Consider the following 12450-nt stretch of genomic DNA (forward strand, 5'->3'; position numbering starts at 1 on the left):
TTAATTTTTTTTCTTTTATGTTCTTTTAATTTTTATTTTATTTTTCATTCTCTTGTGTTTCTTGCTTCTTTGTGAATGAGAAGTTCGCTTTGAAATCGTTCGCCCTACATCCAACCCCGAGTATATGCTTCAACAGGAATCACGCACACAAGAGTAGATTGAATAATAGACGTCTAGTGACATTTTAGCTTTCCTTCTCTTTCAAGACCTATTTGAAAGAGAATAACGTAGTTTTTTTTATGTTTTGCATTTGTTAAAATTAATCTATAAGCTCGTCTCACTCTAAAAAATTAAATTGTTCAAAAAACAAAAATATAGAGATTAGTTTTAATACCTATATTGTTATTCTGGTTTTTTTACATAAGAGTTTTTCCAATTAGTTGTTATCTTTGTTGGCCCAAAAATGTTGTAAGAAATGGGCCAAAAAGTTAAAACTGGATTTGAAATGAAAATGATCCGGCCCATTAGCCCAAGAATTGCTTTCTTACCTCATACGATGGCTCCAACTTGTTTGTTTCCCTGGAAAATACAGAGTCAATGGCATCGAGAGCTGCAACACCGTCTTACCCCAGTGGTGCCAGGATCGCCGATTCTCCATGCTTCCCACAGTACACTGCTTCTCTCAAATGTAAGCTATCTCTCTTAATTCTTCAATCTCTATTTTTGAAACAATTTTTTTTTCGATCAAATTGAATCATTAAAGCCCGAAACTTTACTTTGCTTGAATCATAATATTGTCCTTGTCTTACTTCAATATAGTTGTATTATAATTTTCTTGAAAGGAAAGTTAATCAAATTTGTCTTTTGAATTAAAAATAATAGTTCTTGAAATTTTCCCTCTATGCTACCTTGTGGCAGGTTAATTGAATGAAAGTGGGATTAATTAGATTGTGTAACAGACTAAAATCAAGAGAAAAGAATTTTATGGGAAAAGAGTAGTGTAGAAAAAATTGATGTTAAACAAATATAAGGAAGAGATAGTAGAGAAAATTGCTTTTGAATATTTTCTGTTAATTTTAATTCGGCACCTGTTTTACATATATAAAGGATGTCGTACTTGACATACCTTGAAAAATCAGAAATTGATAAAAACTAACAGTAACAAAAATCAGCAATTGGAAACAGCCAAGAAAAATAATAGCTGTAATGAAATGACATTGCTAATGGATGTTTTGGAGTATTTTAAATTTGTCCTGCAACAGTACTTCCTCCATTGAAGCAATCCTTGTTCTCAAGGATTGAAGTGTGGATATTTTTGTTGAAGGTCTTGTAATATCTCCCAAGAAGCATCCTCTGGAAATGAATTAGTCCATTCAACAAGAACTTCTGTCATGGCCCGATTCCCTCTTTTTGTCATCCTCGATCCAGTACTCGAGTAGGTTCCTTAACAATAGTACCATCATCGGCTGTGAGAGGTAATTGTGGTTGTGCAATCTTGCTGCCAATATGTTTTTTAAGCTGTGAAAGATGAAATACAGGGTGAATTTTAGAGCCTGGTGGTAATTCCAATCAATACGCCACTTGGCCAACCTTGCTAACAACCTGAAATGACCCATAATTCTTGGGAGCCAATTTCATATTCCTTCGATTATGAACAATATGCTGCCTATAAGACTGGAGTTTAAGATAAAGCCAATCACCTTGCAAAAAATTTCTCTCACTATGTTTCTTGTCAGCTAGATAAAACTATGATCCACCGAAGCAACTAAGGATTGACCTACGAGCTATGGTAAATGGATAGGAGGGGGTTGCCCATGGACAACTTTGTAGGGAGTTGCTTGTTTAGAAGAGTGGTATGATGAATTATACCACCATTCAGCAAGGGCCAGACAATGCAACCATTCTTTAGGCTTCTTGCCGGTCATGCACCTCAAGTATCCCTCTAAACTTTTATTGACAATTTCTGATTGATCGTCGTATAGAGGATGGAAGTGCCTTCCAACCAGGTATGCACCCCATTTCTTGATTGGCAACAACACTGCCATCATCTCTTTTTCATATATACATAGTGCTTGATGTTATAGACCCAAAGCTTTACTAAAGTAGGTCATCAGTCGCCCTTTTTGGGTAAGCACAGTTCCCACCCTCAAGCTGGAAGCATCATTCTCTACAATAAGTTCCACATTGAAGTCAGGCATAGTTAGTACAGGAGCTGTAAACATAACTCATTTGAGCTCTTGAAAAGCATGTGTGGCTTTTTCCGTCCAATTCCATCCATCTTTTTTTAACAAAGCAGTTGAAGGTTGTGCAATTTTGCCATACCTCATAATGAAACTTCGATAATATCCCGTTAGCCCCAAGAAACCTTGTACATCTTTCCATTGGCCAATCCTTAATACAGTTAACCTTCCTCTCACCCATAGTAATTCCCCCTCTGCTGATAACATGGCCTAAGTAGTTCACTTCCGTAGCCCCAAAGCTGCACTTACTGGGTTTTACATAGAGCTGGTTGGATTGAGGAACATCCAACACCTATCGAAGATGCTGTAAATGAGTACCCCTATCAGGTGAGTACACCAATATATCATCAAAAAACACCAGTACAAATTTTATAAGGAATGATTGAAAATTTTGATTCATTAAACTCTGAAATGTGGCAGGAGCGTTGGTTAGACCAAACGGCATAACCAAAAATTCGAAATGCCCTTCCTCCATTTTAAAAGCCGTTTTGTGGATGTTGTCCTCAAACAGTTGGATTTGATGATATCCCAAAAGAAGATCCAACTTTGAGAAGTATGTTGCATGTACTAATTCATTGAGGAGCTCATCAACAAGAGTTATGGGAAACTTATCCTTGATGGTAAGTTCATTCAGTTCCCTACAATCAACACACAACTGCCATCTTCCATTTTCTTTCCGTACCATAAGCACGGGTGAAGCAAAGACACTGCTACTATTGCGAATAATACCAGCTTCTAGCATTTGCTCAATCATTTTCTCCAATTCATCTTTTTGTATACTAGGGTACCTGTAAGGTTGAAGCCTCACTATTTTTGTTTCATCAATCAAGGGTATACGATGGTCTTGCAATCGAATGGGGGGCAGCTTAGTGGGCCAAAAAAAAAAAAAAACATCATCATATTCTTGAAGTAATGTTTCCAAAGTGAAGGATTCAGGGGCAGCATTTGACTTCACTTGGTTGTGAATCACCAACCAGAAAATAGGCACATGGTTGTGGTCTAGTACTAGTTAACAACATAGAAACTAACTTAGCCTTGTGTTTCGAATTAAGCATCTCTATCTTGTTCAAATGAGCTCCTTGCAAAGTCACCCATTTTGAACCCATTTGAAATTGCATCGTCAATGCTGAGAAGTCCCATAAGATAAGGACCTAGATTAACTAGCCAATGTACCCCCAAGACAATGTCACAACCTTAGCTACATTGCAATCCAAAAAGTTGTGAGTATTGCCGTTATCGATTAGTACCACTACTTTCTCTTAAACAAAGTAGCAGAAACTCGCATGGTCTGATACCCAGTAGTACCCTAAATCGCATGCAAAGACAAGATTGGTTGCTCATTGCCATCCCCTTCGGATCCTAGTAACTTTGGTGAGACTCAACAATCAGCTTCCTGCTGCCCCTTATCATCAATTCTCTCAGCATTGAGTTGATATAACTGTGATTTGAGGCACTTATGGCCTACAGTGTATTCAGTGCCACACCAATAGCAGAGGCCTTTTTTTCTCCTTTCTTCCATTTTAGGAGTTAATGGTGATTGACAGTAGGATGAGGTAAAGTGGTATTGGGTTTGGTGATATTAGAGGTGCTTGGTTTTGCAATACTAGTTGGTGAGGTAGAGCTAGTTTGTGAATATTTTGGAGTGGGTAGTAATGGAGGTAAAGTGGGTGTAGTTGGCTTTAGTATGGGCTGTGTATAGGTAGTGTGATAGGGATGAGGTGAATTTGGAGGTCTCGAATAGGTAGCAGGGCTGCTTCTTTTAATGGAAAAGTGTATTATAGCTTCCACTTGTTTTGCTAGGTGTAATGCCTCATTTAAGTTTTTTGGTGTAAACAATTTCACAGAAGGTGCAATATCAAACTTCAAGTGTTAATGAAAATACTGAGAGCATAAGGTTTCCAGAGGTCCAACAAATTCAATAAACTTAAAAATTCATCATGGAAGTGATCAACAGTACATGTCTGTTTCAAAGCAACTAAGTCAGCCATGGGGTCCTCATATTCACTGGGAGCAAAGCGATCACACATTTCAACCAAATACTTAACCTAACTCAGGTTCTCCTTTCCTTCTTGCGATTTGACAAAATAGTGATGCCATTGGAGTGCCTTTCCGTCTAAGCTCGACATTTCTGTTCGAACCTTAGATGTTTCAAGTACCTGTTCTGCCTCAAAGAACTGTTCCAATTTTATCACCCAATTTTTGAAATCATCCCCAGAGAAACAAGTGCCCATCGACACAAGACTGACCAATCGTAACTGGCAGTGCATTGGGTTCAATCGAAAATGGTGATTTTGCACTAGCTCCAACTCCGGTCACACTAGATTCTGCTGGGCTTTTACCTTTATCAGAGAAAATATCCCCTTGTCATCAAGTCGAGAAACCCCTTGAGCTCTGACTTAACTTCAACTTTCAGGTCCTCCAACTTTTTGTCAGGTTGTTGAACCTCTTGTTTAATATTAGCCACATCTAGTTGTTTTTACCCAAGCTCTTTCTGAAGTCGTGTTTTTGTCATGGCTGCCAGGAATCAAAGGCACTGAATACCACTGTAACAGATTAAAATCAAGGGAAAAGAATTTTATGGGAAAAGAGTAGTGTTGAAAAAAATGAGGTTAAAGAAATATACGGGAGAGAGAGTGGAGAAAATTACTTTTGAATATTTTCTGTTAATTCTCTTTCACTACCTGTTTTACATATATAAAGGGTGTTGTACCTGACATACCTAGAAAATCAGAAATTGACAAAAACTAATAATAACAAAAATAAGCAATCGAAAACAGCCAAGAAAAATAATAACTGTAATGAAATGACATTGCTAATGGACGTTTCGGAGTATTTTTAATTTGGCCTGTAATAGTTTGTTGCTACTTGATTTATATAATCTAGAAAGAAAGGAGATAATTTTTTAGATGTAATGTAATGTAACCAGGTTAAATCTTGTCTTTTACATTGTTGTTCATGAATTATGGCAATGTTGGAGCTTTTGGCAACTCTGGGTTTCTTTAGCATGGAGATCTTATTATGGAGTTGAATAACTATATGAAAGAATTAATTGTAAGCAATGCACATATGCTTGAAACATGGATTCTTTTTTGTTATTTGATGCTATTAGGGATTGAACCCCAAGAATCCAGCATTTACCATCGGTAAGACATGGCTTTTGGCTTGGAACATGAATATCAGTGATACCTTTCTAAGATAATGTTTGTTACCTTTTGCGGAGTAGATTGCCATTGGTTTCTCGAATATAGTGTTTACAGCTTATTGGATCACTCTTTACACATGAAGTAGGGAAGAAAAAGCATGGAAGCTTCGAAGCAAATATGATTCTTTGTCATCATTAACTAATTCCCATTGATGTCCTAACCTTTTTCTTTTTAGATAAAGGCCAATTTTTAATGTTGAAGTGTTGATCTTCAGGTCTGGAAGAATATGGCTCCGACAAGAGTAAATGCCAAGAACATTTTGATGTTTACAAGGAATGCAAGAAAAAGGAGGTATTCCATTTTCTTTTTCCATTTGTTGTGTATATTCCATTTGTTTGTAAGTGGCTATAGTGCACTGAGCATTTCATATTTTTTGCTTTTTCCCCCCTTTTTGCCAGAGGGAGGCTCGTTTGGAACGCAACAAGAATCGGTCCTTGTTCTCATGAATCCCTCAAGATTTTCTTCACTATTCGTATGAAGCTGAAGTTATGAGTTCGTGGGGGGTTGATAATTTTCTCCTGTTGAGTTGCTATAGAGTTAAACCGATACTCAACATAAACTCTGTATAATTGTTGACTACCTTATGGAGTATAGAAATTCAATACCAATGTTCTTTATTGTGTGCAATAATAGCAACTGTGGTTCACTTAGCTATGGCATGTATCTTAGAATTTCTGTTTCAATGTAATGAGAAGTTTAGACTTTAGTATCAATTACTTATGCAAAATAATCCCAAATCGTTTTATTTTAAGCATTTGGTGCAAGTTTCTTTAGTTTCTTCCCTTCTTATGTGGAGATTATTGTGCAAAAAAGAAGTTAAATTCTTGGAATCTGCTGTTTCCATGAACTTCTATGTTTGAATCTTGATGATGGCTTCATCTTCTACTAATCTGGACCTTTGAATTTGTAAAAGTACAACACATAGATTCTATAAAAGCAATAATACATCAGGTCATGATGTTTGTACTTGGAGACATACTCCACGTTTAGGCTCAAAAACCTTTGAATAATCCCTTAAACCCTTTTTATGAGGAGACGGACTCCGTGTTCTGGCTGTATAACCAGCCTGAATGGAGGGGAGTGAACATATGCCGGTGATAGAGAGAAGCAAAACTTTGATAAAAGCAGAGATAGAGCCACCTTCAGTTCTGCCATTGCGAAGTGTTGTCCAGTGCATATTCTAGCCCCGATGCCAAATGGCATGTAAGCCTGTGGAACCTTGCAAGCCTCAACAATCCCATTAGCAAATCTTTCTGGATTGAACCGGTGCGCATCGGGACCCCATAGCTGAAGAGATTGTTGTAAAGCTGGGATTGGGATTTGGATGTTCATGTCTTTGGGGATCATGATGCCTTTGAAATCAATGTCTTCCAACGCTTGTCTTATCACAAAAGTTGCAGGTGGGTATAGGCGTAATGTCTCTAGAATCACCATTGTGAGCTGCTAATCGGGAAAACAATCATTAAACATAAATGGATGATCGATGCAAAGCTTGTTGTTACATTGACATACCGTCTTCATGTTTGTAAGTGCATTAGCATCCAGAAGAAATCCATCTTTACAAGTTTCAAGAACCTCGGCACGAACACAAGCTTGCCAATCTGGAGATGCAGCTAATAACATCAAGGTCCATGAAAGTGTAGTAGCTGTGGTTTCATAACCAGCAAAATACATGTTTTTGCAATTGTTCACTATGAACCTCTCCTTAGATAGTCCTTTGTAATCATCATAGGTCTCAGCACCGTCGAGTATCATCTGTAAAAGATCCTTCCCGTGTGTAGCCTCCTCGGTGAAATGATTCACTACACTCAATATCAACGAGTCAATTTCTTTCTCTAACTTCCATATCTCTCTGTTGTTTTTACTTGGCAGGTACCTTCAATATTTTGCAACAGCAAGTTCATATATGTATGTATATGTATATGAAGTTGAAGAATGAACGTGGTGAAATTATATACCTCATACCAGGAATCCCAATGTAAGTTTTAGCCATAGCCATTTGCAGTGCTTTTAGCTTTGAGAATATTTCTTCCCCTTTGGAATAATTGCTGCCAAAACAAGCTCTCGAAATTATATCAGCAGATAAGCTTCTCAAATCCTCATCAACTATAATCTCTAAAATGCCTTTCTCCCATTCAACTCTACTCTCCCAAGATTTTAGCATTGAAATCGTAGCATCCACCATTAGGTTCACCATTCCCTTTATAAGCATTGATATTACACGATTGAAATGCTTGTAAAATGAAACATGAGAACATTGAAAGGGTTGGGGTACCTTACCTTAACCTTGTCAGGAAAGAACTCAGGAGCTATGATTTTTCGTTGGTGTGACCAAATGGGGCCACTGGACGATAAAATGCCTTGTCCTAGCAGAGGTCCTCGGTCCTTAGTTAGATAGGATGGCTTCCCTAAGCTTAATGACTTGTGTAAGCCAATTTCTTTCAACATTTCCATATCTGTTGTGCAAAGTAGTTGCAGGTTTCCAGTTGAATACAAGAACATAGACCCTGTCACCACAAAAGTGAAACTTTTACATCTGCAAACTATCAAATACTGCAAAAAGATCCCATTTTTATTGGGAAGAAAAATGCCTACCATATTCATTTCTCCATTTGTCTAAGTAAGGATATAGAGTGGGAAACCAGTGATGAGAAAAATACGGTTTGAGATCCTTGTGAGCAGATTTTGCAGTAGACAGTGCTTGAAGTTGGATCCTTTTCATTTCATGGATATTCCCATATAAGAAAGAAGGGCATGGTCCTTTGATTCCTTGGTTTTGAAGTTTCAATCTAAGCTTTTTTGGCTTCAACAACACGCCATTGTAAAGATGAAAAAGCAACCCCACAAATCCAGTCAACACAACTGATAAAATCAACAAATTTAGCCCTTCCGTTTTTTCCTCCATTTTCCTTTCATACCTGCTTCAATCTAAGCTCTCCCCTCTTTCCTAAAACTCAAATTGTTAAAATATACTCTACTAGTTAATCAATGACAAAGAAGGCTTGAAAATGACATTTCTTTTTAAACTTATTTTATATTTGCTGTTTTTATAATGGCTTGAGTATGGGCTTGGGCATTGTCCAATGGAATCCTAAGGAATTAATTTTAATAAAAAGAATCTGCCAAGAAAAGAATTGAAAAATGGAAAAAGGAAATGGAAAAGGAGAGAAAACATTACAAGCACCAAGCTTAAGCCAAGCCACCAACAAGGACAAGAAAGACAAGGGAGACAGAGCACCTTGTGGAGCTCGTGTATCCTTCTTTCTGATTAAGAAACCCTAGTTTTCACCGTCTCTAACCAGCCCCTTTTTTATTCTCCATTAATCGCCGCCGTTTTCATCCTCCCATCTCCCTCTGTAAAACCCCTTATTTCTCGAATCTAGGGCTCCTTCTCGTCTTCAAAAAAGCTTGAATTTTTGTATTAATATCGAAAAAGTTGGGAGCTTTTGGAATTTGGGTTGTTAAAAAAAAGAAGTTATGTATAGTCATAGAGATCGGGAAGGAGGGCCATTGGATCGGAAGCGCATTAGTGATGTGCTGGATAAGCATCTAGAGAAGTCGCCCTCGTCGACTTCGAGGGGATTGAATAGCAAAGACAAAGAAAGGTCCTCCGTTCCTTCAACTTCCACTGGTAAATCCCAGCTTGATCATCGCTCTGCATCGCTTTCCAAAGCCAAATATTCTGATGGTTAGTGCATTTCCATGGGAAAAATTGTTTTATTAATCTTATCCATTTGCAAAGCGCATTGTTGAAGCCAAAATTCTTGGGATTTTGGCTTGCTGAAAATAGGTTGTTGGTAAAGTTGAAGTTTGTGCCATGTCCTCATAAGCTTTGTTTTTTCTTAGAACTCTAATGATAAAATCTTAGTATTATCATGTTTTAGCTAGTTATAATTCCTTTCTTATAACCTTATTGTCATGTTTTACATAAGCCACAACAGAAACTATTTGGATCGTCAATAATGATTGATAAACAAGTAATTTAAATTTGAGATTCTTCTCAATGACCTGTTATTACTGTTCTTGATTGCAGAGGAATCTGAAACAGACAGTGAAGAATCTGATGTTAGTGGTTCTGATGGAGACGACACGTCTTGGATCTCGTGGTTTTGCAATTTACGAGGCAATGAGTTTTTCTGTGAAGTTGATGATGAATACATTCAAGATGATTTCAATCTTTGTGGCTTGACCAGTCAAGTTCCTTATTACGACTATGCGCTGGATTTAATATTGGACGTTGAATCTTCTCATGGTAAGCATTTCATTGACATGGATTGCAGCATATGAACTTTGTTTGATTCAGTATTCACTCGTAGTATGCGATATCATTTTCCTAATTTTAAACCTGTCTTTAGTAGATGTTTTTGCCTACTTGATTCATAAATACATAAAATCTTGTTCTTGGTTCTTCCTTGAGTATTTTGTCCCGGAAAGAATTTTAGATAGCCAATGGAAATTTTCTGGGAAATAAGGTGTGAGACAAAAAAGTATCATGGAGCTGTAAGCATTTCATTGACATGGATTGCAGCATATGAACTTTGTTTGATTCGGTATTCAACCATGGCATGCGATATCATCTTCCTAATTCTAAACAGCTCTTTAGTAGATGTTTCTGCCTACTTGATTCATAAATACATAAAATCTTGTTTGTGGTTCTTCATTGTGTGTTTTGTCCCGGTAAGAATTTTAGATAGCCGATGGAAGTTTTTTGGGAAATAAGGTGTGAGACGAAAAAGTATCATGGAAGCCCTAGGAGTCGGATAATAGGCAAATCAGTCTCTATATATTAAATCAAAGAGCAAATTGGTCCTTCTATTAAAAATTTCATCCATTTCTACTATTAAAAACCGGTCCCTGTATGTCAGAATGAGGTATACTTGGCCCACCACATGTAACTTTCTGGTTATTCTATCAGTCACGTTAGTTTTTATCAATAGAAATAGATGAAATTTTTAATAGAAATGACTAGCTTGCTCTTTGATTTAATGTACAGGGTCTAATTTGTTCATTTTTTGAGTATAAATGCACAATGCCATTTGACTCCTAGTATAAGGGCCTTCATGGTACTTTTACCGGCATGAGACAGCTAACCTTTGTAGCATTTCCAAAATCACAAGCTCATTTTACACTGAATGAATTGAGGAAATTGATTGTTGCAATTGGTTTAAAGCTTGTGTTTGTATAGCATTTCCAACCATATAGCTTGCAGTTATAATGTTAGCATTTGCTTTTCACACATTTTTTATTGCTTGATATCATTTGTATCATCTGTCTTTCGGATTTTATAGGTGATATGTTCACTGAAGAACAGAATGAATTGGTTGAATCGGCAGCTGAGATGTTGTATGGTCTTATACATGTTCGTTACATATTAACTAGCAAGGGAATGTCTGCTATGGTAAATTTGCTGTTATTTAACTTATTCTTTCTTTTTGCTTTATGTTGAGTTTGTCATGTTTGAAGCTCTGCTTGCAACTTCAATTTCAGTTGGAGAAATACAAAAGCTATGACTTTGGGAGATGCCCAAGAGTTTATTGTTGTGGACAACCTTGTCTCCCAGTTGGTCAGTCAGATATTCCTCGTTCAAGTACGGTGAAAATCTACTGTCCTAAATGCGAAGATATATATTATCCTCGATCCAAGTATCAAGGAAGTATCCTTTCTATTTCATCTAGAATTTTAACTTTTTATTATTTCTTCCTTGAAATTTTCTATTTGACTGGCTTTGAGGACTAAAATACCTATAGTTTTGTTTCTCTAAGATGGTACACTTGTGAAATAAAAACACATATCCTACCAAGACTACTTATGTTTTGGACTACCCTCTGTCCTGCATGTGTTTGTATGCTGTAAAAGAACCATGGTGGCCCCTATAGTAAGAGTTAGATTGTATTTTGCCTCTTTTACTCAAAAAATGGGCAAACTAGTCCTTGTAAATTAGATCAAAAAGCAAATTGGTCCCTCCTATTAAAAATTTCATCCCATTATATTGTGAAAAATTGTCGTGGCTGACAAAATAACCAGATAATGACATTTGGTGTGCCACATGTACTTCATATTGACGTACGGGGACCAAATTTTAAAGGTAGAAACATGAGATTTTTAATAGAAGACCAGATTGCTTTATAAAGGGACTAATTTGCCCATTTTTTGACTAAAGGGGCCAAAATGCAATCATGACTTTTTTTTATCTAAGTGGATTAATTTGGTGGATTGGAGTAGTTGTGCTAATTTTATGATGACAATCAGAATTGGCATTATTTGGATGTATGTATTTCATTACATTCTTTCCTTAATCAGTTTTTAACTTCTCAATCACATCCTTCCCCTACATTTGATGATTGGGTTTGGTGGGTCAGAAGAGTACCTACATTAGTGGGAGACACCGGTATATATATGTGCATATGCATATGTAGCATAGGTGGAGTTTAACATTGGTATGACTTGTTTTATTTCATGTTTGCTTTGTTGTTCAGCATGGTTATGATTTTCTTGACATTAACAAGATATGGATGGAGCTTATTTCGGAACGACATTTCCACATCTATTTCTGATGACGTATGGGCACCTAAAACCACAAAAGCCAACACAAAACTATACCCCAAGAGTTTTTGGGTTCAAGATCCACAAGCCCTGAGATCATGTAATATTTTCTGTAAGTTGTTTTGAGCGGGATGACGATTTTAACTTGAGCCTATCATGGCCTAACATGCAAGCTGAAGTGGGATTCCATAAAAAATAAACAGGTATGGGAATGAAGAAATAGCAGAAGGAATCTGTCTACAATTAAACTCACAGAGCGTTTGAAAACATAATTTACTTTTTTGCTTTTCATGCGTTGTTGTTGGGGCGGGGGGTGGGGGGTTCAGGATCTGTTTTTGTGGTTTAGCTGAGATATCCTTTCCACCCTTTGTTGACTTTTGACTACACATTTCGCCTTTTTCTCTATATATAACTCTAACAAATGAGCTTCCTCTGGATTTGTATTCAATAACCAAAAAACAAAAACAATAAGAAAGCCAGTTATATGATATATTCACTGTTTCATTGTTCTGTAGTGTTTTTTT

At 36.9% G+C, this 12450-nt stretch overlaps 3 protein-coding genes across 4 annotated transcripts; 2 read left to right on the forward strand and 1 right to left on the reverse strand.

Moving 5' to 3' along the window:
- Positions 1 to 484: 484 nt before the first annotated feature.
- On the forward strand, positions 485 to 6134 carry LOC108479356 (cytochrome c oxidase-assembly factor COX23, mitochondrial). Its single transcript, XM_017781899.2, has 3 exons — positions 485 to 628; positions 5598 to 5674; positions 5782 to 6134. The coding sequence occupies exons 1-3, from the start codon at positions 538 to 540 to the stop codon at positions 5827 to 5829; spliced, it is 216 nt and encodes a 71-aa protein (XP_017637388.1). The 5' UTR covers positions 485 to 537; the 3' UTR covers positions 5830 to 6134.
- A 146-nt stretch (positions 6135 to 6280) lies between these two features.
- LOC108479353 (cytochrome P450 714C2-like) lies at positions 6281 to 8288 on the reverse strand. Its single transcript, XM_017781896.2, has 5 exons — positions 7979 to 8288; positions 7664 to 7890; positions 7342 to 7583; positions 6896 to 7259; positions 6281 to 6823 (listed from the first exon to the last, which is right to left on the reverse strand). The coding sequence occupies exons 1-5, from the start codon at positions 8286 to 8288 to the stop codon at positions 6398 to 6400; spliced, it is 1569 nt and encodes a 522-aa protein (XP_017637385.1). The 3' UTR covers positions 6281 to 6397.
- A 572-nt stretch (positions 8289 to 8860) lies between these two features.
- On the forward strand, positions 8861 to 12238 carry LOC108479355 (putative casein kinase II subunit beta-4). Of its 2 annotated transcripts, XM_053022710.1 has the most exons (6): positions 8861 to 9071; positions 9417 to 9635; positions 10672 to 10781; positions 10871 to 11036; positions 11890 to 12026; positions 12130 to 12193. In XM_053022710.1, exons 1-5 carry the CDS (start codon positions 8861 to 8863, stop codon positions 12018 to 12020), a joined length of 837 nt encoding a protein of 278 aa, XP_052878670.1. In that variant the 3' UTR covers positions 12021 to 12026; positions 12130 to 12193. The 2 variants fall into 2 exon arrangements, with proteins under 2 accessions (XP_052878670.1, XP_017637387.1); XM_017781898.2 differs by having other exon boundaries at positions 8861 to 9014; positions 11890 to 12238.
- The last annotated feature ends 212 nt before the right edge of the window (positions 12239 to 12450 follow it).

The sequence above is a fragment of the Gossypium arboreum genome, chromosome 12 (genome assembly GCF_025698485.1).
Source record: "Gossypium arboreum isolate Shixiya-1 chromosome 12, ASM2569848v2, whole genome shotgun sequence".
Taxonomy (NCBI): domain Eukaryota; kingdom Viridiplantae; phylum Streptophyta; class Magnoliopsida; order Malvales; family Malvaceae; genus Gossypium; species Gossypium arboreum.

What these genes read in the sequence shown, in the direction of transcription:
- LOC108479355 (XM_053022710.1), top strand. Translation starts at nt 8,861, where the DNA reads ATGTATAGTCATAGAGATCGGGAAGGAGGGCCATTGGATCGGAAGCGC. An exon ending in GGACGTTGAATCTTCTCATG is followed by an intron (nt 9,636 to 10,671) that starts GTAAGCATTTCA and finishes CGGATTTTATAG; the next exon opens with GTGATATGTTCACTGAAGAA. An exon ending in TCGATCCAAGTATCAAGGAA is followed by an intron (nt 11,037 to 11,889) that starts GTATCCTTTCTA and finishes GACATTAACAAG; the next exon opens with ATATGGATGGAGCTTATTTC.
- LOC108479356 (XM_017781899.2), top strand. Translation starts at nt 538, where the DNA reads ATGGCATCGAGAGCTGCAACACCGTCTTACCCCAGTGGTGCCAGGATC. An exon ending in GTACACTGCTTCTCTCAAAT is followed by an intron (nt 629 to 5,597) that starts GTAAGCTATCTC and finishes GTTGATCTTCAG; the next exon opens with GTCTGGAAGAATATGGCTCC. An exon ending in AGGAATGCAAGAAAAAGGAG is followed by an intron (nt 5,675 to 5,781) that starts GTATTCCATTTT and finishes CCTTTTTGCCAG; the next exon opens with AGGGAGGCTCGTTTGGAACG.
- LOC108479353 (XM_017781896.2), bottom strand. Translation starts at nt 8,288, where the DNA reads ATGGAGGAAAAAACGGAAGGGCTAAATTTGTTGATTTTATCAGTTGTG. An exon ending in CAAATGGAGAAATGAATATG is followed by an intron (nt 7,891 to 7,978) that starts GTAGGCATTTTT and finishes TTGTGGTGACAG; the next exon opens with GGTCTATGTTCTTGTATTCA. An exon ending in CACTTACAAACATGAAGACG is followed by an intron (nt 6,824 to 6,895) that starts GTATGTCAATGT and finishes CCCGATTAGCAG; the next exon opens with CTCACAATGGTGATTCTAGA.